The sequence below is a fragment of the Gobius niger genome (genome assembly GCF_951799975.1).
Source record: "Gobius niger genome assembly, chromosome: 11".
NCBI lineage: Eukaryota > Metazoa > Chordata > Actinopteri > Gobiiformes > Gobiidae > Gobius > Gobius niger.
Window position 1 is genome coordinate 13,333,004 of NC_136862.1, and position 26,312 is coordinate 13,359,315.

General features: G+C 40.3%; 4 protein-coding genes across 4 annotated transcripts in view; 2 read left to right on the forward strand and 2 right to left on the reverse strand.

Annotated features, from left to right (window-relative positions):
- Positions 1-237: 237 nt before the first annotated feature.
- On the reverse strand, positions 238-2,574 carry LOC306970065 (polyubiquitin-C). The gene is made up of 2 exons (XM_079565893.1): positions 2,441-2,574; positions 238-1,968 (listed from the first exon to the last, which is right to left on the reverse strand). The coding sequence occupies exon 2, from the start codon at positions 1,958-1,960 to the stop codon at positions 359-361; it is 1,602 nt and encodes a 533-aa protein (XP_079422019.1). The 5' UTR covers positions 1,961-1,968; positions 2,441-2,574; the 3' UTR covers positions 238-358.
- A 192-nt stretch (positions 2,575-2,766) lies between these two features.
- On the forward strand, positions 2,767-5,446 carry cenpv (centromere protein V). The gene is made up of 6 exons (XM_079566501.1): positions 2,767-2,871; positions 3,995-4,092; positions 4,168-4,260; positions 4,339-4,408; positions 4,913-5,027; positions 5,164-5,446. Exons 3-6 carry the CDS (start codon positions 4,169-4,171, stop codon positions 5,301-5,303), a joined length of 417 nt encoding a protein of 138 aa, XP_079422627.1. The 5' UTR covers positions 2,767-2,871; positions 3,995-4,092; position 4,168; the 3' UTR covers positions 5,304-5,446.
- Positions 5,447-6,684: 1,238 nt separating this feature from the next.
- On the reverse strand, positions 6,685-14,783 carry pigl (phosphatidylinositol glycan anchor biosynthesis, class L; the record flags this gene model as incomplete). The annotated part of the gene is made up of 7 exons (XM_079566067.1): positions 14,527-14,783; positions 13,893-13,992; positions 9,752-9,842; positions 8,765-8,832; positions 8,052-8,083; positions 6,920-7,053; positions 6,685-6,813 (listed from the first exon to the last, which is right to left on the reverse strand). The coding sequence occupies exons 1-7, from the start codon at positions 14,780-14,782 to the stop codon at positions 6,685-6,687; spliced, it is 810 nt and encodes a 269-aa protein (XP_079422193.1). The 5' UTR covers position 14,783.
- A 588-nt stretch (positions 14,784-15,371) lies between these two features.
- Positions 15,372-26,312, forward strand: part of ncor1 (nuclear receptor corepressor 1) — a 35,381-nt gene continuing 24,440 nt past the window's right edge. The window contains 10 exon segments of the mRNA XM_079566508.1: positions 15,372-15,514; positions 16,888-17,067; positions 17,714-17,808; positions 17,887-18,094; positions 18,602-18,781; positions 20,587-20,700; positions 21,224-21,280; positions 21,399-21,451; positions 23,865-23,931; positions 24,634-24,806. Of these exon segments, the coding sequence (XP_079422634.1) occupies positions 16,963-17,067; positions 17,714-17,808; positions 17,887-18,094; positions 18,602-18,781; positions 20,587-20,700; positions 21,224-21,280; positions 21,399-21,451; positions 23,865-23,931; positions 24,634-24,806 (1,052 nt within the window). The 5' untranslated portion in view covers positions 15,372-15,514; positions 16,888-16,962.

Here is a 26,312-nt window from a genome sequence, read left to right on the forward strand (position 1 = left end):
AATAGTCTGAACACCAAACCTAAGCATTTTATTAATTCTTGGCCAAGGGCTTATGAAAATTCGGACCCAAGGTCACCAAGCGGATTAATGTTTAATATATGCATATTTTGTTCAAAATTTTGTAAATTGAAAATCAGTACCCATAAAGAGTATTGTCACACCTTTACCATAGTTAATTACATAGTATTTATCAAGCTACTGTGGTATAATTTAAGTTTGTATGAAAGAAATGCAGCATTGGTTTAAGTTTCTTTTATTAATATGCTTCAAACGTTTGGTCATTTAGGACACCATGTGTAACAGCAAAAGACATTGTATGCCATAACATGTTTGGAATTTTAAGAACATGGAATCACAATTACTGGCCACCCCTGAGACGGAGCACAAGGTGAAGGGTAGACTCTTTCTGGATGTTGTAGTCGGAGAGGGTGCGACCATCTTCAAGCTGCTTGCCAGCAAAGATCAGCCTCTGCTGGTCTGGGGGAATGCCTTCCTTGTCCTGGATTTTGGCTTTGACGTTTTCAATGGTGTCACTTGGCTCCACCTCCAGAGTGATGGTCTTCCCAGTGAGGGTTTTCACAAAGATCTGCATGCCTCCCCTCAGACGCAGGACAAGATGGAGGGTAGACTCTTTCTGGATGTTGTAGTCGGAGAGGGTGCGACCATCTTCAAGCTGCTTGCCAGCAAAGATCAGCCTCTGCTGGTCTGGGGGAATGCCTTCCTTGTCCTGGATTTTGGCCTTGACGTTTTCAATGGTGTCACTTGGCTCCACCTCCAGAGTGATGGTCTTCCCAGTGAGGGTCTTGACAAAGATCTGCATGCCTCCCCTCAGACGCAGGACAAGATGGAGGGTAGATTCTTTCTGGATGTTGTAGTCAGAGAGGGTGCGACCATCTTCCAGCTGCTTGCCAGCGAAGATCAGCCTCTGCTGGTCTGGGGGGATGCCTTCCTTGTCCTGGATCTTAGCCTTCACATTTTCAATTGTGTCGCTGGGCTCGACCTCCAGGGTAATGGTTTTGCCAGTGAGGGTTTTCACAAAGATCTGCATGCCTCCCCTCAGACGAAGGACAAGATGGAGGGTAGATTCTTTCTGGATGTTGTAGTCGGAGAGGGTGCGGCCATCTTCAAGCTGCTTGCCAGCGAAGATCAGCCTCTGCTGGTCTGGGGGAATGCCTTCCTTGTCCTGGATTTTGGCCTTGACATTTTCAATGGTGTCACTTGGCTCCACCTCCAGAGTGATGGTCTTCCCAGTGAGGGTTTTCACAAAGATCTGCATGCCTCCCCTCAGACGAAGGACAAGATGGAGGGTAGATTCTTTCTGGATGTTGTAGTCGGAGAGGGTGCGACCATCTTCAAGCTGCTTGCCAGCAAAGATCAGCCTCTGCTGATCTGGAGGAATGCCTTCCTTGTCCTGGATCTTTGCCTTCACATTCTCAATTGTGTCACTGGGCTCTACTTCAAGGGTGATGGTTTTCCCTGTGAGGGTTTTCACAAAGATCTGCATGCCTCCCCTCAGACGCAGGACAAGATGGAGGGTAGATTCTTTCTGGATGTTGTAGTCAGAGAGGGTGCGACCATCTTCCAGCTGTTTGCCAGCGAAGATCAGCCTCTGCTGGTCTGGGGGAATGCCTTCCTTGTCCTGGATTTTGGCCTTGACGTTTTCAATGGTGTCACTTGGCTCCACCTCCAGAGTGATGGTCTTCCCAGTGAGGGTCTTGACAAAGATCTGCATGCCTCCCCTCAGACGCAGGACAAGATGGAGGGTAGACTCTTTCTGGATGTTGTAGTCAGACAGGGTACGACCATCTTCCAGCTGCTTGCCAGCGAAGATCAACCTCTGCTGATCTGGGGGGATTCCCTCTTTATCCTGAATCTTGGCCTTCACATTTTCAATAGTGTCGCTGGGCTCTACCTCAAGGGTAATCGTCTTGCCAGTGAGGGTTTTCACAAAGATCTGCATATTGGCACCTGAGGGAGAAAAACGAAGGTTATGTATTAGTCGTTTTATTTTAAAATCACATTATTGTAAATTAATATCAGGGATTAACGATTTATTAAGACATGTAGACTGCTAAGCTATGTCAAGCGCTCTCCGCAGCCATCCCAGGCAGAGCGGCGAGCGCCATTTTGAGTTTTGTCGTTCCTTTTGTTCAACGCCGCCCGCTAATGGACGATTCTAAAAACGTTGAGTCATTGTTCAAGCAAACCTTTACATGTCAAGCAACACATAAGCGGTAACGGTAATTTCGTCGAACATTTTTCAACTTCGAAGAGTTAAACGTATTTAAAACAAACGTTTTAACTTTACAAGGAGTAGGTTAAAGTATACATATCACAAAACAGTTTCAAACATGCTGCCAGATTTCAAATATTGATGTCTTTTTTTCTCATTACATTCATCCTCGACATTTACGATAGAAGCTTAATAAAAAACACTTACAATTGAGATGCGCAGTTGCTGTGTAAGAATTGCAGTTGGTCAAACTTCTTTCGGCGTTCGCTGAAAATCTGCCGCAGCTGTCGTCAACACTGGCTTATATAGCAACGTGCTTACGTCATTCGTTCTACGTATTCTTCCGCACGCAAATATAGTTCGGCCTGTCTCAAATTCTATTTACCTTATAAGAAATAAGACTTCACTATTCCAGAATAACGTTGTTTTTGTCGAGAAAATTTGTGTTGAAACTAACAAGAATCCGAATGCTCAAATATGCGTGTTTGATATGCACGAAAACGCGGAATAATATCACCTACTTATGGAAGCGCTGCGTCTAGAATTTGCTAGAACGACCACAGCAACTAGATCCATCCCAGGCTTCTGATTTGTTGACACAGTTGTTTGTTTCGCCACCGATTGGTTGCGCAGTTACAGTAAGTTTTGCATGATGACTGAACACTCGTGACTGTGAATTTTTATCAGGTCACTTATATATTACCAATGTAAAGCTAAGTAGTAAGATAAGTTAGTAAGGTAAATACCAATAGTAACCATTGTCGTTAACTATTTGGAACTTCGAAAGACTAGGCCAGGACCTGTTTTGGCCATGGGGTTTTGGCTAGCTAACCACACCTTAAATTAATAGTCTTGTAGGTTCCTGTTTTGTTTTACATTTCACAGTTGTCGATGTTGTATTTACTGTATACCCCTGCTAGCAAGTAGTCAGAGGTAGGGTGTTTCTATTTCTCCTACTTGGTTCATCACAGACTCTAAATAGCATGACCTTAATTACCTTTGCCATATTTAGACAGCTGTGGGAAACCCCTATAGACCCCATACCCCTTTATTTTTTTATCATCTTTTGTTTGCCATGTTGTTAAGAATGAATTGGGCCGTTGATTAAATTGGCCTGGCTAATCTTTGATAAATGCTCTGTATATAGGTCACTGTATTCCTATCACTCCCGCAATAGCCTGTTATATGACACCCGACCTGTGATAGGCCTCTTTTTTCCAACAACAGGCCGATAGCCCTGCTGAACTGGTTCACCCAGAGAGGAATGTATTGCTCTCACGTGCCCTGTTTCTCCATAAACATAATCATATGTTCCAGGAAGAAAGTACCTTTAAAACAGGTGACTGACCACACATAAATAAGTGGTCATCCCTAATATGTTTCCTGGTACCTATGTTCCCCAGGATGAAGTTTGGAGTTAAGGTTAGGGGTAGGATTATGATCATAGACAATCCAGAGCTTTGTGTCTCATCTATGTAGACGTGGAAAACAAAGATAACCTAGTTAGGGGAAATGGGTTCCTCACATCTGTGGTTTGAAATCTCCAGTCTATACAAAACTGGGAACAGAGACACATATTCAGTCATGAATGTTATACCTTTTGCTCTTTTGTTTGGGTATGTAGGGTGTTAAATTGTACAAGTTGACAAATGGTACTTTAAATACAAAATAGGCTATTTAAAATGCATGTAATAAGTACCCACAGGTATCCAAGGTGAGAGGTCTTGAATTGTGTTGATAATGGACTTTGGACTTTACCAGGGCATTTGTATAACAGTAAAGGGTGGGACCAGTTCCACGTCAAACGGTTTCGCAATGATTAGGCTGCACTAGATTCCATCGAAACTTCTAGAAGACAGGTAAATTCTTGTTGTTACTAGCAGCATAACAATGACATAAACAATGTGTTGTGATTGTTTTGCTTTTACGTACAGAATGGAGCTTGTCAAACATACTGGCGGTTGCCACTGTGGAGCTGTTCGGTTTGAAGTTTTAAACTCCCCAGACCTGTATGTGTTTCATTGCAAGTACGTTTAATTTGATATCTATGAAATAACAGGTACTTCTGTTCTACTCGGTACCACAAATATTTGTTTTTGTTTCAGCTGTAGCATTTGCGACAAGAAACAATTCCATCATTTTATTGTCCCTGGAAGTAACTTCAAACTTTTGCAGGTATATGTGAGAGAATTGAAATATTGGAGTTACTATGTTTACTGGAGGAAAGAGAGGAGGTCACTAAGTAACACGTCATAAGATATTTGACCTTCCAAGTACTGTTGTTCCAAGTACCGGTTCTGTCCTGGTTTACTTCCACGTAGTGAATCAGAACAAAACCGGATCTAAAAGGGGTCAGACCTAAAGTATGTGGACTCAATTATGTCTAAACTGGTGTTAACTGTGTTTAAACCAGAAACTTAACTTCGTAACTAAAGCATAAATTAAATTATCTCTAAATAGATTTACCAGTCTAGCATTGCAGGTGACCCCGAGTACCACCAATGTACCAATTTGAGAACCACTACTTTATTTTTGGAGGGACATCCTCTCTTTCTTCTGACTAATAGTGTTGTAAGGATCATTGAAAAGCACCCGGCTCAATTTTTACATTCAACTTACCCCATTATGCCCTGATTCAATCATTCACTGTAAACTAATATTAGCCGTTTTATTCCTTAGGGATCAGACAATATAACAACATATACGTTTAACACACATGTGGCTAAACAAACTTTCTGTAAAACGTGTGGAGTTCAAAGTTTCAATGTCCCTCGCTCCAACCCTGATGGATATGGTAAGACCAACAAGCTCACACTTGTTCCCATGTGCTGTAAACATCTTGCTTCATCCTCTCTGTTTTCAAACGGCTCTGCATACACGCTATTACAAGACGACAAGTTAAAATCTATAACGGTGTGTCCTTCTTTTAGGTATTGCCCCTCACTGCCTGGACCCAGGTACAGTTCGAAGTGTCACTGTTGAAAACTTTGATGGCATAGTTTGGGAAGAGACAATGAAGTCTCATAAAACAATCCGCGACATGTCCAAGCAAGTAAAAGACACAAACTGAGAAAACATGGAAAATGCTCTGATGTAAAAAAATATTGTATATCTTTATTATCCCCTTAGTGTTCATAACCATCAGCAGCAAATGCTTCTGTTTTCAGTGATAAAGACTCAATATAATTATGACCATCAATAGATTTACTGTACAGTGTCTAGATATGATTGTAAACAGGAGTGGCTTAATCAGTGAAGCTAAAATCACAAGGGGGAAAATGTAAAACTTTGATACATCATGTAACATCCAATCAGTTGTGAACAATGCAAAAAAGGTTCAAAAGTGCTCATGTAAAATAACATTTGACAAATCACCAAATAAATCTTGAGACTGTTTTGTTTTGAAGGTGTCTACACATATGTCATGTGAAAACATTGTGTATAGTTAACAAAACCACAACAGTGGGTCATGTCAAAACAAAAAAGGATTTAAAAAGTCCCAACTCCAGTGACCTGAAACTAGTCTATTTAACGAAATTGTTTAGGTAAATCAACGTATCAAATGACACTTGTACAGAGCAGACCAAGATACGCATCATGAGTGCTGAATAGTACATGTCCATAAAAGGTACTTTTAATAGGAAAATCACCTATAACTGGTGTTAACCCACAGGCCTCCTATTGGTGAGCGCTCTTGAATATGGCTTTATTATGTTGTTAATGGACTTTGCCAGGGCAATAGTATAACAGTAAAGGGTGGGACCAGTTGCATTGAACACATTTCAGGTCAGACTAGTTTTACTGGAACCTTCTAGACGACAGAATTCTTGCATGACTAAAGACAAACAACAGTGTTTGTTTTGTGTTATTGGTACTGACTGGACCTTATTAAACAGAAGTTCATGTTTAATATCTGTTAAAGTTCTCTTACACACTACAAATACTCCTTACAATTTTTAAGAAATATTTTTCAGTTGTTGCATCAAACAAGACCGTCCCAAAAGCAAATTTACATTTTTGGAATTATTAAATATGCTAGTTGATACCAATTAAACGCACACAGGGATCAGATAATTTAACCCTTTCTGTTAAACTGTGGAGTTCTAAGTTTCTACAGCCCTCGCATCAACTCGTGCCGGATATGGTGAGAACAACAAGGTCACACAAAAACACTCCAAGATATTACAAGACGACAAGTTAGACTGAGAAAATGGAAACTGGCCAGAGTTAACAAAATCAAGAATCAGAGGCAAGATAATCAACTTAACAAAGCATATGTATACGGAACAAATACGGAATGTCGTAGTTTGTCAAAGATAAGCCAAAGCAAGCAAGATAAAGTGCGGACTTTGTAACACCAGGCAGTTGGATACCTCATACTGTTTAACATCCAAACATTGTAAACCCACGTAAGTTTCCAAAAGTGTCAGAGAAGATTTTTGCATAAAATTCTAATAAATTTTGAGATTCTTTGGTCCTTGAGGGATTACGTGGAAAGTGTTCACAAACATGTAGCGTGACAACATGACGTAAAGGTAACGAAACCACAGCAGTTGAGTGCGATGACAAATCATAGCAGCCTATGGAGAAAAAGAAGGGTTTAAATTTTAATTCATCTTACTCTATGTAGTCGACCTAAACCCGAGAATAGACTTGCCATAGCAGTCAGTCTATTTTAACACTCACTTTGGCCTGTCTGTAGCCCCTTAAGCCTGACAAACAGCAGAGGGACGAGGGCAGCAGCCAGCTCAGGGGCAGCTCCAGAAAAGAGAGGTACTTCCTGATGAGGCCAACAGTCTCCAGTGACAGTAAATGACAGTCTGGGTTAACACAAAGAGAGACAATTTTGGGTTGGTTGACATAATATCAAAAGACACGTGCATACTCAATTACACGTTGTAAAAGCTAGAAAAAAGAAAAACAAAAGAATGCAATTATTTTAGTAATTAGTTTCAAGCTTTATTTCCTTCTCTATAAAAGCATATTTCATTGTCCTGCAGTTTTACTTTTGAGTTTATAGGTCACTGGAAACTAGCAGTTAGAAGCCAAAGGGAGGTGTTTTTCTCACGTTGGCACTTTTTTTCCCCGTCACATGTCGGAACAGGAAAACCAGGCCAACAGGTGACGTGTTGATGAGGCTAAATAATTCACAGATTTATCATCGGACGGCCATGAAGTGTCCGTAAGTTGGCACGTTTCTCCGTAAGCGCCTCACCCTTTCGTGTAGAGTTTAGAAGGTTATTAACTTGGGCCTGTTCCAGTTTCCTTTCAGAACTGTAGCTATAATGTGGGGTTAGTGTGGCATTTGTTCCACTTCTTTACATTAGTATTGCTGTCGAAATGGGCCTATTGTGAACAGTTAAAGGCACTGGAACGGACTCTACATAAATGAATTAATAAATCATAGTATTTTTGAGTCTTGCATGGCCCTTCAACAAAAAAAACTAAAATACTCCTATATTATAATTCCTATATTGTACAGCAAACGATTATTTCATTAGATTTTCTGAAATAAACTACCCCCTGGCCCCTGATTGTGTGTGTACCCTGGCTGAAAAACACTGGACTAGTACAGACCATCTTGAAACTAAAGCTTGACAAATGCTGCCTCCTACAGACCAAACATAAGAACACACGGTAACAACATTGTACCAGAAGAGGGCGCTTTAATACAATGCCTGCACTGATGAATCCTGCACATAATGGCGACATTTTAAACCAATTTTATAGCTTATATTATGTTAAACACAAATACCAGTGACGCATTCTGTTGGATTAATGTATATAAATAATGTATGTATGTAATGTATTAACTTACTTGTGGGCAGTTGTCCTGTACCAGCAAGATGGCTGTTGAAAGTCACAAGAACAAAGTGTTACAATGTCTTACAATCAACAAATTATTTCAACTCTAGTTTAAACACAAGTGATCAAAACTGTAAACTGACACGATGGGTAAATGGGCAGAATGTTGCTCCACAGTAACATCTTATGATTCACATCTTTGTGGGAGAAACAACGTTTTGTTGTTTAGTTGATTCATAAGCAATTGTTTATATTTTCACCAAACTATAACACATAAGGAAAGTCCTGGAAACTAACAGTGAAAACAGTTCACCGCCCTGTGGGCTCACGTCTAATGGGAATCATGGGATGTGTTTTGGAAATCAACAGATTATGTTAAAACTATCCTAAGGAGAACGCGTCACACTGATAGATATTATTCACTGTGTGAAAGGGATGAACACAAAGCCCGTAGTCTGATGCAACTGTTGGACTGGCCTCTCCAACTCAGCACTGGGACAGGATTTATTGCTGCTCTCTGGGAGCAAAGCCCAGTGCCTCTGAGGACTGAGCCTGGATGACCTCTCAGCTACAGAATGTAGCAGTGACACTGAATAACATGTTCTGTGTGAAACAGTAAGATGATGAGGCTCTAAATGTTATGTGATTGTGGTCTGTTTTATGAGGGGAGCAGCATGTGTGGGTGAATCATGTTGCTAGTATCTGTTTCTAATGGCAGTACTCCACCTGACAGCTTTATAGAGGGCTGTGTGATTGGCATGACCGCTTACTCCTCGTCCATCAAAGGTCAGCACCTGAAACAACACAGTATCTCATTAAGTGGAAAACGCCTGGATTTGGGTCACTAAAAGTGTTTTAAGCAAAGCAAAAGTAGGACTTTTTTCTTTGGTTAGTGAAAGGCTGGTCTTTAGCTGCGGGGCTTTTGGCAGCTGACAACTGATATTTAAAAACCTTTTCGGCCTGTATGCTTGTACACGAGGAAGCAGGGGAGAATCAGGTCAAAGGAAAAAAAAATGCTTGACTAAAGACTTGGCATTTGCTCAGCTCAGCTATACTCAACCATGACAATGTCTCTGCAATCTAACATGTCTATCTATATAACAACAGCTATAGCACAACCTCTGTACTATAAGTAAAGGGTCAACTTTAAGTCATTATTCTCCTGTGAGAGCCCCCTTTTGTGCCAAAGGGCAGGGCAACAACTGCCACCACTTGTTATTATGAATCAATTATACAGATGAACAGTGCAATTGACACAAATAAAAGTTTACTTTGAAGTTAGCTACAATCTATTTTTCTCATCTTCTTTTAGGGATTTATTTTCTGCTTTTGGAATCATGCCCCCTCATGGATGCTCGATCTTGGCTTTAATTCAAATAACATCAGCAGATGTAAAACCTGAAAACAATTCCACCTTCCACAAATAACCGTTACAGTGGTTCAACTTTGTCTCTGTTCCTTGACAGGAATTTTCTTTGTTGAAGCCGGCCAATAAGAATGCCTTTGATTCTAATTTTGCCACATTCCCTTTGGCTAATGTCAAACTGTGCAGAGCCTGATAAGAATCTCTGTATCAACAGACATTCAGTCCAAACTTTCTACAGCAGCAATGGCCATTTCCCCTCACATCCGAGCAAGGCTTGGAGTACTCAGAGTCGCACAAAAACAACAACTTTAGTGACCCTAGTTAATAGTTTGAGAGGGTGATTTTACCAAATTGATGGAGTTGCTCTGAATGTGACCCGAGATGATAGAAGACAGCAGGGAAGTGCTCCACTGTACATTGGGGTCGTCTGGAAGGTTTCTGAAAAAAACAAAAAACAAATGAAAAATCCACCATCAGTGCATCATAAGTAACACAAGTCTACTCAGTTAGAAAAACTTATCAGACATTTTGAGTGCAGTGTTGACACAGTGCTGAAATATACATGAGGACACAACACAAGAAAGACCTGAGAAGTCCAGGTGCCAAAATGAGAAATTGCCTTGGTATTGGATTGAATTTCTACTAAATCAACACCCGCAAGTTAATTCGATGTTTTGCATGTATTGCTGGATTATTGATACACAATTCCTACGGTTCATGGGGACTTACACTGTGTGCTCTAAATACTGTTGTGTTCAGGGATGTGTATGGAACAGAGAGTTTACCTCTGCTCAGTGTGCGTGTTTTAGATGTGAGGGAGGGAATGTGTTTGTCACTGTGTGTCCCTCTCTGCCCCGCCACAAACAATGACTCAGGACAGTTGTGTGACCGAGGGGAAGTGATGGATTAGGTCACAAATCTTTGGCTATTGGCGATCGGAAGGTCAGGCTTTGGTGCTAATAGCGGGGGGTCAGCTATTTCACAGCGAGGAGGAGGGGCCCGCAGGTCGTGAGTTCAAACCCTGTCTGTCGGTGCATTGTGAACGCACCGAGACACGCCGATACCACTGACCTGGATGAAGCCGCTCTATCATCCGGGGCAGTGAATCATTTGGAATCCATTTCATTAAAAAGCTAAGGGACTTTGATGGTAAAGCATTTTTTTAACACAACATAATGCCTCTAAATGTGAGTAGTATTTCCCAGTTAGTTGTTTTTTCTAATCTACTAATACATGCTTTAAACAATGTATCAATTACACAAACTACTTTGCTTTGATGGTGCGTCTCCAATGACAGAGCAGCAGTTGTGATGGTGGTAGTGTTTTTTTGTGGAGCTGAACAAAAGATACAAGACACCTGACCTTTCTCATGCGGGATGCAGACTTGAGTCCGCTTTGCCATGGCAACAGTGCAAAACGTCCGAGAGTAACCTCGACAGTTCATGCGGATGTCTAATTGCTTGCAGGCATCTGTGTGCAGTTGTTGAACTTTGGCCCAGTGAAGGGATTGTATGTGTAAGTGTGTGCTAGGCTTGTTTAGTCTGCTCACATGGACCATGATCCTATAAAACAGACAAACTTTCCGACTCCCAGCTCCCAGAAACTGTCACATTATACTGTATTAGGGTTTCTAAAAATGCTTTCTACTGTAATGCCATTCTAAAGCCTAAATACTACATTTTTATTTCTACATATGCAAGAAATCATGGCATATTTAATTTCGAGAGATTTGTAAATGGTAAATGGTCTCAACTTATATAGCTTATATAACCTTCATTAGGTCCAAAGCGCCTTACAGCAAGGAACCAGTCAAACATTCACACTCTCATTCATACAACAATAAACGCAGACACTGGCTAAGCATTGTAATGTAAACATTCAATCAAATTTCGATAAATCTATCAGAAATTTTAAAAAAAAGGGGATCAGTGGAAGCCTGCATCAAATAGACCTTATATTTTAAAAGAGGCTTTTATGTTCATAGGACTAAGAATCACTGAATCACTTTATTGTCATAAATACATAATACAGTGGAATACCGATAGAGCTCTCATAAGCATACCCAATCTCAACTCCACTCATACTCATAACATGATCAATGATCATAAATATAAGTTAATTGAATAAAGTACATCCTTAGTTTAATGTTTGCTTGGTTACCAACCGCGTTTTTATTGCTTAGTCAGATTTTAATAGGCATTTTTTAAAGTAATGTTTTTGTATATTGTTTTTGAAAGAATACTGAGAGCGCGGTCATGGATTGAGCAGCGAATGAATATAATCATGAACACACAGCAGACAGAGGTCAGGGCAGTGCAAGTAGAGAAGCAGCGGAGCATGATCAGATCCTGGTTAATCACAAAGGCCCAAACGTGCACCAGGGCCCCAGATACTGTCAACACAGCTGTCCTATTCACTGTGCATTGAAAGTCACATTTTAAAACCGAGTTTTATGTTATATGGGCAGTAGCAGCCATTACACAAATTTCAGTCAGAGAAGCCACAAACCAGAAGCAGACTCAATAACGTTTGTAACATTATAAGACTGTCACATTGGAACTAAGTCATAATCATATGTAGGAAATCTGTATAAAAATAAATTGAAGTGACCTTAAAACATACATTACAAACATTTTGGTAAAACTTTACAATTTGCATAATACTGGACTCTTTAAGACTCTGTGTCTATGATAATAATCGGGGCAACACCCCCCCCCCCCCCCCCCCCCCCAAGAGGATTAGACTTATTATGTCTTATTGTATTGTTTAATCTAATCTAGGTTTCATAGGGAACACTTTTCCTACCCTTCTTAAAAGGTAAAGATAATTTATTCATTTCACAAAGTTTTTCATAGCGTCACATTTGGTTTAGTTGACACCTTGATACAGAAATCTTTTCCAGTATGAAATGTACAATATCATGAACAAAAAAAAGTAATTGCTTAGAGCAGCTGATTGGGCTGAACCCGTTTGGATTTCATATGACCTACATTGCATGTGCCAGGGCATTGCCGAATTGTATCACATCGTCCTTGGCAGTGGGTCAAAGAGAGCGGGGGTGGAACCAGGGCTCTGCAAGTGCTGATTAGGTATATGTTTAGGGACAATAACAAAACATACAGAAAAAAGAAAATGGGCTCCTCTCCAGTTTAAGCAAATGCACAGAGAGCGGCACAGAGATCGAAGCTCACGAATACTCTGTGTGCACACACTGCTAAACGGAGGGCTTTCTGTGTGAGCGTTTATAAAACGTGCACAAAAATGTTCCCGAGCCCAGACAGGCTGGGCATGTGGCCAACATATTACTGTGGGTTCAATCAGGCCAGTGCCAGAGTTCATGGCTCATACAGCTCTCCCGACTGAATATAGATGCTCACATGCTACGAGTGCACAAATCACAAAAGAAAAAAAAAATCAAGAACCAAAATCCACCCAAATCAATAGTCGAAATCAGAGCTCAGTGCATGGAACTTTTGCTCGATCAGGTGAGTATGTTGATATCAGTATTCAAAAGTGTTGTAGACTATTTATTTCTGACAGTAGTATAATAGATATTTTATAAGTACAAGGGCCCAAAGATCCAGGCAAGGAGTAAAAAAAGACCATTTTAATACAACCTACACTGTAAAAACATAACTATTTGTTGTCCACTGTCCAACATCTAAAGGCTTTCTGATGAGTCTGAAAGTGGAACATTGTAATGTAGAAAGATAGAAAAAAAACAATCTTTCAGGGACAAACGCAGCACGGATGGTAGGAAACAAAATATTAAAATGTTATTATTAGGATTATACTCTCAAATGATTTTATTTAATGTATGATGTAGTGTATAATATTATAATCAAACAAGTTAGTTTTATGAGTAAATGCATAAATTACCACAATAAATTATGTAATAATAATAATTCAATACCTGCACAAAACATGTAAATCATCAATGCAACTGAATTAAAAAACAAAACACTGCTTTTTGCATGTGCCCATTGCTTTACATTCACTTATATTAAAGCTGGGGTACCTGACTTTTTGTTGTAAAGTAAAATGTATTCTTGCCACGAGAGAGTATGTTAGAAGATAGAAGATAGAATCTAAATCAATGCTATTTATTTTTGGGTGGTCCCCCCTGCTCAAAGCTGTGTACACGGATGTGAAACATGCATATAATTAATATTCTTGAACAATTCGGGTGTGCAGGAGGGATTGTGAGAGCTAGACATGAGTTTGGGCCAAAACTAAAAATCAGGTACTCCAGCTTTAAATAAATGAATGTCACTTTGGAATTTAAAGGCCTTGTTCAGGGTTCAGGGTCCCACAGAGAAAAACTATCACTGTCTCAGAGCAGAAATCATTAATTTAAGGTGCTGATCGTTTCAATCCATTTGTCAGTGATCAGAGCCAATTGAGCCAAATAATGTGTTTAACACATTTGGGACATCGACATGTTTAAAGGACTAAGAGGTCTTGCTTTGAAAGACATGGGTGCCTTACTTGTGGTCTATTATGGACACCTTGGAGCCTGGTATCCCCAAAACTGCACAGCTGCTGAGCAGTTCTTCTTTACGCAGAGATCCTTGATTGTAATAGTTTCCTGTCAGATACAAAACCAGTTTGACTACATGTTGAGTCCTACAACGAGTCTGACTGTAACAAAACTATGAACTATGTAATTAAAACAAAATGTGTATGTGTTAAGGCATACTACATATGTATAGAGTTCGGGAATGTGATGTAATATCGCTAAGCATTGTGGGATTAGTAGCAATTATTAACTAATGGAGATTTTAAAAGTTAAAATACTGGAGTTATTGTTCACATTAAAACACTTGGACACCACAGTGAGTTAGGTGTATTTACCAGCAGTAACTCAGCAGCTAATGGAGTGGTTCCATGGCTTTTTTCTCCACTTTTTATACTGTTTTTAACTAATGTTAGTCTATGGAAATGTATACTGCTAACAGCTGCAAAGATGGCGGATCTCCATGGTAACTGGAATTTCCCGAACTCTATAACGTGTTTGTACCTACAACAGACTGCTTTCTTGACATTATATGTACTTAAAAGGCACCGAATGGCGTCAAAAACACAGTGGTTACATAGATGTATTTTCTGAAAAACACGGTACCTTGAGATAGACAGAGCACATGAACTCTGGCTTTAAGTTGAACCAGTTGAATAATGGTTGGCGCGAAGAACATGCACTCATCATCCGGGTGCGCGGTGACAAACAATGCGTTTACTGTCGAGAGATCTGTCTCTTCGGTTGACACCGTACCCAGTACATGTTTTATCGACTTTGCCTGCACTTTCTGAGAGCGAGAGAAGATCAATCTAAACAAAATTATAGAGAACAAAGTCACGGGGATCACCCAAATAACCATTATTTTGATCGGCGCAGTAAACACTCCGTCTAGGAACAAAAAACAACACTGAAGTTCCGCCCGTGTAAAATGACTACAACAAATCAACGCTTCGTTAAAAGAGACGAGTTCCTCGTGATTAAAGAAATTAAATCGGACTCTTCTCTAATACGACACATTTACAACGCCATGAATTCTGTCTTTCTGCCGTAACCATCCATGCAAATTATCTGTCTGATTTCCTCATGCGGGCTGGAAAGAAATTCTACTGACTAATTAATACACAACAAAAGTCTATCGCATTGAAATATGTATGAGATTGTATTAAATGTGTAACAATATTTTTTCAGTTGTTTACACCGTGGTTTACACAAGTTTACGCAGCAACAACATTGCTCTATTGAGGGGAAGCTTTAGACAGCGCACTTCAATGTCCCGGCAGATGTATAAAACACAAAAACACAACTTTAGTATAATTGATGCCAAAAATGCAAGTATGCAATTATTTGTTTTGTAATCATTATTTTACAATTGTTTGACTCGTCCTGTGCTGTTTTAAGGACTTGTTCGTTCTTTGTGGGCTTGACTCGCAACATCCTTTGTTTTGTTCTGCCTGGATGTCGTTCGACAAATGCGGCGCAGCCTTTTCTGTAGTCGTCCACAGCTTGTAACGCGGATTTACAATCAACAATTGACGCATCTCTTTACCTAGGGATTGCATTCTTGCCCTTTGGTAAATTTTCTAAGCATGAGGTGAGTAATTGACTCACAAATTACAGAACAACACACATAATTAGCTCTGTGTATAAGTGCTCTAGTCTACGCTGGAAATCTCCCTTGCAAGATGGCGACGTGGTTGTGAATTCAGAGGTGAAATACAAGCTAAGTTAGCCTGTTAGCATAAACAATAACACCCTTCTTGATTATTACTTTGATTAAGTACCGTACATCATAATTTTTGAGTCGATTGGAATCTTTGCATCGCCTTTTGTGCGTTTCCGGAAAAGTGTCTGCTGTGGCAGTAACCCATCCCCCAAGATAAGCTCCACATTTACAGATTTTGATACGTAGCATTTAACGGGATCATTATCAATAATAACACAGTTGCTGCAGGCTTTCTTTGTACATTGGAGCTGAACTTGCTCACATTTGTTACTATGATGACACATCGTTTGCGACTTGCCAGTAAACTGTCTAAACCACTGGATTGATAACTCCAGGCATCAACCCACTTTTAGGTCTTGATGCATACAGAAATTGATGCCAATGCAATTACCACATGCACTTACACGCAGTGAAAGTATGATCAATATTTAGATGAGTTGGTGCCTTCTGTGGACAATAATGAGACATCTGGAAGCTACCTTTCAAAGATGAGATGACCCATTTCAGAATAGGAATCAGAATTGTTTTTATTGCCTTTGTTAGTGAAGCTAGGAATGTTTGAATCGTGCAACACAAAACATATAACGTCGATAAGTAATAAACTATAAAAACTATAAGGGCATGCATCTACTTGAACATAGAGATTATTGATATTGACCGAAGAACGAATTCTTTATAAGGACGTGCTACGTATTCGTCAAGGCCTGTGGTTATTTATTCCCATGTTTTTTCCTAATGCAAGTTTTCATAAGTCATGCTTCCTCATTGGTAGTTTGACCACATCCACGTTTGACGTAGTGATATGTTTCTTGTTCATCAAGGCTATAAACAGAATGAGCATCAATGTTTGTGTTTAGGAACTATTTAATCTTGTGGATCTGTTTCTTTATTATAGAGGCATGGCTGCATACAGGGACTTAATTTGATTTTTAGGTAATTGTTAAAACCAGTTCTGGCTCATGACAAATCTAAAATCTAATATACTCTAATCAACCTGACTCAGTTTTTGAAGAGCAGGGTCTTGCTCTCTTTAACCACAGGGCGCTTGTTTTTGTGTTTCTGCTGCTGCAGCTGCACAACACCCATGTTTTCATGCTCCAGTTGGTCGTCACTAAAGGAGTATTTTATTTTGTCTTTAATATTATAAATGTGGATGCGCTTCAAGATGTTATTGGATTTTACAGATATGTGTTTTGTATTTATGATGATTGTCTTTCTGAAATGCATTAATGTGATTGCAGGTGGTTTGTGTGTAAACATGGTTTAGCCAAACCCCTGGAGTTGTGAAAAGCTGCAGCCCAGTTGCGCTGAACAGGATGTCCAGTAGCTCGGGCTACCCTCCCAGCCAGGGGGGCTTCAGCAGTGAGCAGAGCCGCTATCCACAACACAATGTCCAGTATACCTTCAACCGCCACCAACAGGTACGGCTCCTGTGGACACGGTCGTGCCTTTGTTGTTGTTTTTTAGCACAAATTTAAAGCTTTTACATTTAAATGTTCAAAAAACCATCGGAAACAAACAAACATTACGTGTATAAAACTAGGACACATCCCTGTCAGTTTACACGCAAAACTATTCTAAGCATTGATTAAAAATCTTAATGCTCTTGAGCCTCTCACGCACATACGCAACACTGGTAAATCTGGCTCTAGTTGACATGATACGTGTCACATCTGTAATTATTTTCATTTCATTTCTTATTTCAATGTTTTGTTATATGAGCTTAGGATATTTTTCTATTTTATCTGTTTGCTTACCTGTACTATTAAATGCAAGTTAGTCCTTTAGCTGAGTTTGTCTACTTTAATTAGTTAAAAATGATTACTCCTCAATTGAATGTATTTCTTATTGGTCTTTTCAAATAAATAAAACGTGACATTGGGATGACACTCTTCAGGAAAAGTCTAAAGCTGTGTCCAGTTAGATTTCATTTCCTTTTAGGCCATAGATAAGGTCTGTATCTTGGACTGTCACTTGTGTTGCTAGTATTATAGTAGTATAGTTGCTTGTATTATTTTGTTATTTTAAGACCAGCCTAACCAGAGGTCTGTGTGTTTGTGACCTCAGGAGTTCAATGTCCCTGACTATCGGGCTCACATGCAGGATCCACAGGGGCGGCGGAGACCATCGCTACTGTCTGAGTTCCACCCCGGGTCAGAGCGGTAGGTCCATGTCTGTCTGTTGTTGTAAACATAATGTAAAACCTCTCGTTTGAATATGTGTTTACTTGTGCTCCTCAGGCCTCCAGAGAGGCGCCATGGTTACGAGCAGTCCTTTTCCTCCGTCTCCTCCCAGCCCGAACATGAGGCTCTTGAGACCAAACGGCCACGCATGGACAACATTACTGAAGGCCACATCACGCGCACGACGCCATCCTCTGGGGGCATTGTTCTTCCAATGCCCCATACATTACAGGACAGTCTAAGGGCCACAGTGGAGGTCAAAAAGGTGTGTTATCTCTCCACTGTACTTTGTTAATCTGAAAGGATTCCAAGTAAATCCATTTGATGACGTAGCGCTTTGTTTCTTTATGAGCATGACATCAGGGAAATTGTACAGATTTTTAGGCGTAATAAAGCAATAATAGGCACCAAGATCACATCAGCATTACAGTGTAGTCGGGTGGACTCCATTCTGTTCACTCTTGTAATGCACAGCTTTGTTGAGACGTGTATGCTCTGTACTTCTGCATTTAAACGTTCTACTCCAATTTACCCAAAATAAAGATGCTGATGTATTTGGCAAACTCTGATCACTTTATTGGAAAGAACATTTTTTTTTCGAGATGACCCCAGTAACTTGATCCTGTGACCCGCATGTTGATGGGGAGTGCCCTTATGAAACTCTGTATATATCCGTATACAGTATCGTCCAAGTTTTCTGCATGTAATGTTAGTGACCGCATGTCCACATTTGTGTCTTACTTGCGTTGAAATGTTTTGTTTTTGTTTACAGGAGGCCCAATATACTGTGAAAGTCGAGAGCTCAGCAGGTGGACCAGGTCTTCATCTTGGTGAGGACACGGACACCTCTCCCTCTAAACTCTCAAAGGAGGAGCTAATCCAGAGTATGGATCGCGTGGACAGAGAGATAGCCAAAGTGGAGCAACAGATTTTCAAGCTCAAGAAAAAACAGGTTTGTGTTTCCTTTTTTGGTTTGCTTGTTTAGTCGTAAAGCAGAAGGGAGACGTGTGGTCGTGCTTTCTTAATTAACAATTAAGAAAAGACTGATATATGAACAGCTTAACTGATACAAGAGTCATATTAATTTGATGGTTGTATAGGTCTGAATTGTTGTTTAGGTCTGTCTTGGCATTCCCATAATCTTAGGATGCCCAAATAAGAATTTCATTTCTCAAACATCAAGTGAAATACTGTATTTTCCCACAAATGACACATTTTAGATTAGATCTAGATGTTTCTATATGTTCATAAAAGATAAATATTGAAAGAATGTGTCCTGGAAAATGTTTGCGACCCACAGACAATGGTGCTGTGACCCACTTTTGGGTCCTTACCCATCAGTTGAGAACCACTGGTTTTGGTTATACTCACGATAAATCCTAATTAGAGGTCGACCGATATGTGGTGTTCTTTTAAGGCCGTTTTAAGGCCGTTAGCCTTAGCAAACTGTAGCATACTGTTGCTAGCCGCGGCATTTGGTGATCAAAAATACAATGCTTATAACTAACAGCTATTGAATTCTCCGGGTTCTGTGCTTCCAAATGACATACAGCATGTCTTGTAGCTTACCAGTTTTAATTTTAATCGTTTAATCGCAATGTTTCTCTGTTCCCCGGAGGCTAAGGGAGTTGTAGGAGGACTTGTTTTAAGCCCCCGGAGCTATCGGCTTTTATCGGCGTGAGATTGGCCAATAGCCGATATTGTAAAATCCCCAAGTATCGGCCCAATATATATTGGTCGACCTCTAATCCTAATGGAGCCATTTTTTGATTGTTGTAAGAGGACATTTTATTCGCCGTGGTCGGCGTTTTATGTTTTAAACAAACGATAAGAATCCTGTGATCAGCAAATAAACATGTTCATAAACAGGGCATTGCTTCTCTTGCGCTGTAACAGATCGATCATTTCATAAAACCGTGTTAGAGGCCTGGATGTATCAGCTGTTGCCGACCATTCACCAAAACATCCGACGAAAGTTGCAGAAGTAAACAATAACAGTGATCGCTTGTATTGTGCAGCCTATGTAAAGGCATCTGTGATTACATTTAGTAAAGATTGTGTTTGTGAGCGAGGTTGTGGACTTCAGCTCCGAGTCTGTTGTTGTGTCCTCACCATCAGGGGAGGACAACTGTCGTGCGTTCCTCCAAACCAGGGGTCCCCAGATCTTTGTCTGATCTAAGGGTCGGGTCAACAAAAACATTGTCTGTGCAAGTGAAACAGCAAAAACCTCTCGCACAATTGGAAAAGGGATATAAGAAGAAAAATCGTCACGGTCATTAGTGTATGTTTGTCTCAAGTAAATACTTGTTAAGACCGTTTCTAGCTTGTAACTTGTTGTTTTTCTAGAACAAGGTTTAAGGAAGGGTGAAACCACTCTCAATTAATTAATGAATTTCCTCTCTTTTGTGTTTTCCGCCTCATTAGAAAGGAATGCACTTAGTTTGTTTCCCCCGTTGTCATTTCCTCTCTTTAGGTTCACTTTGCGCACATTTTATTTTAAACTCCCAAGTGTTTACTTAATTTATTTACGGATTGTTTTTCTTTGTAGTATCCCCTCAAACACAAGTCAGATATAAGTTTAACTAATAAAGCTAAACTTACACAATCTATAGTTAAATATGAAACTTTGTCACGTCACAAGGTCATATTTGGGGGAAACAAACCCATTACTAACTGTATGAATATTTATTATCATTTAAAAGTATATAAGTGCCTATTTTTTTATTTTTTTTTACATGCGTTTCTGTTGTTTCTTAGCAACAACTGGAGGAGGAAGCAGCAAAGCCAGTGGAGCCGGAGAAGCCTGTGACCCCTCCCCCGGTGGAGCACAAGCACCGCAGCATAGTCCAGATCATTTATGACGAGAACAGGGTTGGTATTCACTCTGCATTTGTAGGCTACTTAGTACTTATGGTTTGGGCAGTAGACGGTGCGATTACGTAGATATATTGTAAATATGTTCTAGCCAAATGTACTTTTCCCCACATAAAGTTTTGAAGCAGAACAGCTGGGAAGTCAGTGGAAGTGCTAGACAGACCTGGTTGATTGAGTCTGTGGAGTTTGGCTTGTTTTAAGGGGTTACTGTAGTTCATGTCTGTCAGACCGTTGTGTGGAGCCACGCCTTCCCTTCCAGTGAACCGTTAACCCTTTAGGCGATCGCACTGTTCCAGCTGTCTGCACAGAAATACAAACTCCGCCTTAAAGCCTGTAAACGTGAAGCATTAAACACCCTGTTGCTGTAAATAAGGTTTTTAAGTAATCTCATGAAAAGTGTAGCATTTGTTTATTTACTAGAGTCATTGTGCGGCTATTAGTGTATTTATGCGTCATTCATTATTGTACTTGGCAGAAACTCTCCAAACAGTGTCCGGTTTAATGATTACAAACTTTTCAGAAAAAAGCAGAAGAAGCCCACAAAATCCTGGAAGGCCTTGGCCCTAAAGTTGAGCTGGTAAGAAATTCACCCACATTTGCTTTCCTCACAAACTGGTTAGACATTAGTGCTACTCTCCCAATACAACAGGTAATGATTAATCTTTGTTCTTTGTCGTGTTTGTCTTCACATCCAGCCCCTGTACAATCAACCATCCGACACTAAAGTTTATCATGACAACATCAAGACGTGAGTTACTGTTTTTTTTATTATATACACAACATAATGGATGTGACAGACGGTGCCAAGCAACTTTTTTGAGCTTTGTGGTTCCCTTGTTAAAGCAGTACTAAGTAACTTGTTTACCTTAATAAATCCTTTCCGTAGTCCCTCTGGGGGTAATACAAGTGTTAATGGAATGATTGGGGGGGTCTTTCATCTCCCCCTGGTGTCTCTGGCCAGATAATCACAATTGCAACTTCGCTGCCTTCAGGTCGGAGGCCCCAATACACACTAATGGAATAACAAAGAAGAAGCTAATAGGATAACAGACGAGTTTGAGTGAAAAAATTATCTCCATTGTGTAATTGGATGTAGAATATCCCTCTCTCCCTTTGTCTTTTCTGTCAGCGGACTCTCACGGATAATCAATGAGTAAAAAACAGCAACATGCTACAACACCTGCAGTGGCGCTTATGGCCTCTAGGGGCACACGTTACTTAGTACTGCTTTAAAACTCACCTGGAGTAGTATTTCTCTCATGGAGTTACTAAGAAACTGAAATCCCGACCCGCCCTGTGTCTGTCACTGTATCGTCACATAGACATTATGCCAAATCAACTTTTTAAAGGTTTTCTACCATGTTACAGGTTTCCGCAGGGCATTAAAAAGCAGTCATGAACTGAATTGTGCCAAAATCAAGGCCTTAATTGTGGATTCAAGGTGGCATCAGATCAATTTTTGGGGGGAAATTATAGCACTATGTGGGTATTAAAAAGCATTAAAGGAATATTTCAGGATTTTTGATATTGGGCCTCATTTATCCAGAATGTTGTTGATTTCTGGAGACAAATATATAGTTTTTTATTCGTGCAGTCCTTTTAATTGAAAAGTTTAGTGGTGCTAGGCTAGTGCTAGGCTAGCGCATATCTATGGTAACTATTAGCCTGCATTAAAAACAGTCTGACCCAAGCACAGTGCACCTGAGTCAAATCACTTATAACACCAGACTACCAATATAAATGTCTATGTTGACTGAATAATTTTTGAAATATAACAATTTTGCATTTAAAATAACTTATATTTGAGCAGCATCAGCTTCCTGGTTGTAAGCTACACAGCGGCGGAGTGATCTGCTACGTTACCGTATCTACCGTATCTACTACACATGGAATTCACAAAGGAGCTTTCTGCAAACCAGATATGGCAACGTTTGGAGGACTCGCCCATGATGTTGAAGAGGTTTTTAATGCAGGCTACTAGGTATCATAGACATGCACGAGCCTAGCACTAGCCTAGCACCACTATACTCACACTGCATGAATTCAAAAATATATATATCTCCAGAAATCAACAACACTCTTTATAACTAGGAAATGAAATGTCTAAACCCTGTACAATATTGTTCTCTCGACCAAAACATACCTGGAGCTGTGTTTCGACTTGCGTATCTTTGAGTGGCTCGGTGGCTACTCTTAGCACTGCGACGACAGTTCCCAAAAAACTCCTCCTCCGGTTATTTTTTGTCTTTTTTTCTCTTTTGAAACATCTGCACAGTGAAGGGGTGGGTAGGCGGGACTAAGTTGATGGTTCCTTGACAATCAGGAAGTGAAACTGATGTATTGTTTCAGCTGTTTTTAGATCAATATTGCATTTTCTAACCAACACAGTGTAAGACAGTGATAAAGACGGGGTTGACCTTATTACCAAATACCTTCAAAAAGCATAATACTCCCTCTTTATAATTATTAAAGGTATTATCTTGATGCTGAGGTGCCAAAAATGTTTCCAAGCCTATATCATGCATGATATGATCACTTTAAATGCTGAAACAAGGCTGCTGTTCTTCTCCAAATGCCCGAATCCTGAGCTCTATTTGTAAAGCCCTTACTGTATCAGAGAAATGTGAGTGAGCGATACCGAATGCGTGAGAAATAAATTGTTTGTCTCAGGAGCGTTTAATGCAGCCAAGTGCTCTAAGTTGAAGGTCGGGTTGCCAGAACGGTTGTTGGAGCTTATCAGCGTGTGCCCTGAGAGAGGCCCATCTGCTCAGCTTTTATCAGGACAGAGGAACACACAGACCCTGAGTGCATCTTCCAACTGGCATCCACCTCAGAGTGTTTGTCTGCAGGGCCTATGTTCAACAAAAATCTTTATTTTACAGTTTTTTAATTGGTCGGCAGGGTGGCCCACTATGTAAAACCCATGCATTAAGGTTTTATTGTAAAATGTGAAGATGGGTCCCAAGGCTGCACTGGTGCCCACGTCTCCTGTCAAGTTGCATTACTCAAGAGATTGGTCAAATGCATTTTACATTTATACACAATCGCAGTCATTTTGGCTACAATTGCAACATTGGACTGTTTGATACAGCCATAATCGGTATAATCCTTATAGTGTCACTCACTGTACAACCTCTTTACTAACTGTTGTTTTCTTGCAGCAACCAAGTGATGAGGAAGAAGCTGATTCTATTTTTCAAGAGGCGAAATCACGCCCGTAAGCAAAGGGTAAGCATCTCCACATTGTGCTATATGTGGCATCATAAAGATTTTAAAAATATGTCTGACAGAATAACCCACGTCACTGCTATGTAACATTACAGTAGAACATTTTCAGTCGTGCTTTGGTTTATTGAATTCTGTGCTTCCGTGGCTGCGCCCACTCAGGGTCAGACAGACCTTTATCAGACTCAATATGGCTGAGTGCCAGCAGGAATGGTGGATTGTTCATTGCTCTTTACAAAAACTGACAATGCTGATCACAATGTCCAAAATAAAGTACTCTAGTTTGTCACTCATGTTACCACAATAATGGGTCACAAGTCAAATCCAACACAAGCCAAATTTGGGTCACTTGAAAGTAAATGTTGGATTGAAGTGCTATAAAAGAACAATGTCCGGGAGGGACTTGAATTGGGCAACGTGCAAGACACACAAACAGTTCCTGAACAGCGTGTACTCGCTGGCTCTTCTAGTGTCTTTGACTGTGGAGTCCAGTGCGTGTGCAGTGCTTCTTACATCACATCCAAAGTTGCTATTCTTGCAACAGTCTATATCTTATGTTCTTTGCTACTAAAATCTCCTTTTGCAACGAGCAGATTGTACAAAATGAAAATGGTAGATGACTTGGTACATGTTTGCACTATTGCCATTTCATAGATATTTCAGGTCGAGAAGTGAATAAACATGTATCGTTCTGTCTTTCCACAGGAACAGAAGATCTGCCAGCGCTACGACCAGCTGATGGAGGCCTGGGAGAAGAAGGTGGAGCGGATGGAAAACAACCCCAGGCGCAAGGCCAAGGAGAGCAGAACGCGCGAGTACTACGAAAGACAGTTTCCAGAGATCCGCAAGCAAAGGGAGCAGCAGGAGAGGTTTCAGAGGTACGAGAAGTGTCTGACCATATGATCACAAAAGATTTCCAGTTTCTTGTGTCAGATCGTCTGTCCGCAGCTCAGTGTGTTTGTGTTCATACTGGAAGGAATGGAAGAAGATTAACTGTACTCATTTAGTTTGGAGTGTTATTCATGCGACCAATTCGGCAACGTTTGCAAAACTGCACAGCTCTGTCTGCCTGTCTGTAGAATATAGAGACAGTTTGGGAATTTCAACGGCTTCATGCTGCAAGAGCTGTGACAATGACGTTCATATAAAGATCATGTTCACTGTTGTTTGATCATACCCGTTCAGGAGTTTTGACATAGGGCCTCGTTTCTTAGATATCCAGAGTGTTGTTGATTTCTGGAGATATATATTTTTTTTTTAATATATCCAGTTTATATTTGAAGAGTTTAGTGGTGCTAGGCTAGCACATGTCTATGGTAATTAGTAGCCTGCATTAAAAAACTCTTCAAAACCATCAGGTCGTCCTCCAAACGTTGCCATATCTGATTTGTAGAAAGCTCCTTTGTGAATTCCACGTGTAGTAATGCCGGCCGCAGGTAAGCAAACTACTGTAGATCCGGTAAGCTCGCAGATCACTCCGCCGCTGCGTAGCTTACAAACAGGAAGCTGATGCTGCTCAAATATAAGTTATTTTAAATGCAAAATGGTTATATTAAAAAAATTATTCAGTCAACACAGACATTTATATGGGTAGTCTGGTGTTATAAGTGATTTGCCTCAGGTGCACTGTGCTTGGGTCAAGACTGTTTTTAGTGCAGGCTACTAGTTACCATAGACATGCACTAGCCTAGCACTAGCCTAGCACTAGCCTAGCACTAGCTTAGCACCACTAAACTTTTCAAATATAAGGACTGCATGAATAAAAAATAAAAAAATGAAAATCTCCAGACATCAACAACACTCTGGATAACTAGGAAATCGGTGTTATTTCAGGATTTTTTTGACATAGGGCCTTTAATAATCTAACGAGGCCTGTGGTGAGAGCGATGTGGCGTGTAGCGTGTGGCGTGTGCCCTTAGCCGCTGTGTCATCTGCCCGTGGGCACAGTCAATGACGAGGTCAGGGTCCAGAGTCTGGCTGTTTTGCTGAGATTTCAGTGAAAGTGAGGCTCTGCATGTCAGCACTGTCAACATAAAAAGGAAGTACACTGTAACCAGTCGGTCAATCATCGACATGACTAATAAACTCCGATGTCTTTTTGTTGTATTGTCTGGTTTTGAGCCATTAAGTTAAATTCCCCCAAATTACTCACAAAGGAGGCTGCTTCTGTTTTTTTTCTATTGGCAAATCTCAAAGCAATTTCTCAATAGGTGCCACGTAGTTTTCCTTTGTACGTATATCTGTACAACTGAGTATTTGGTGGAGCTGCAGTGTCTTTGTCGCAGCGGTAGTTATTCAATAAAGTGTGAAGCTCTGTGTTCACGCTTTTACATAATAGCATATCTTGTGTGTTTTTTCTGCCCACTCACTCGCCTTGAGCTACA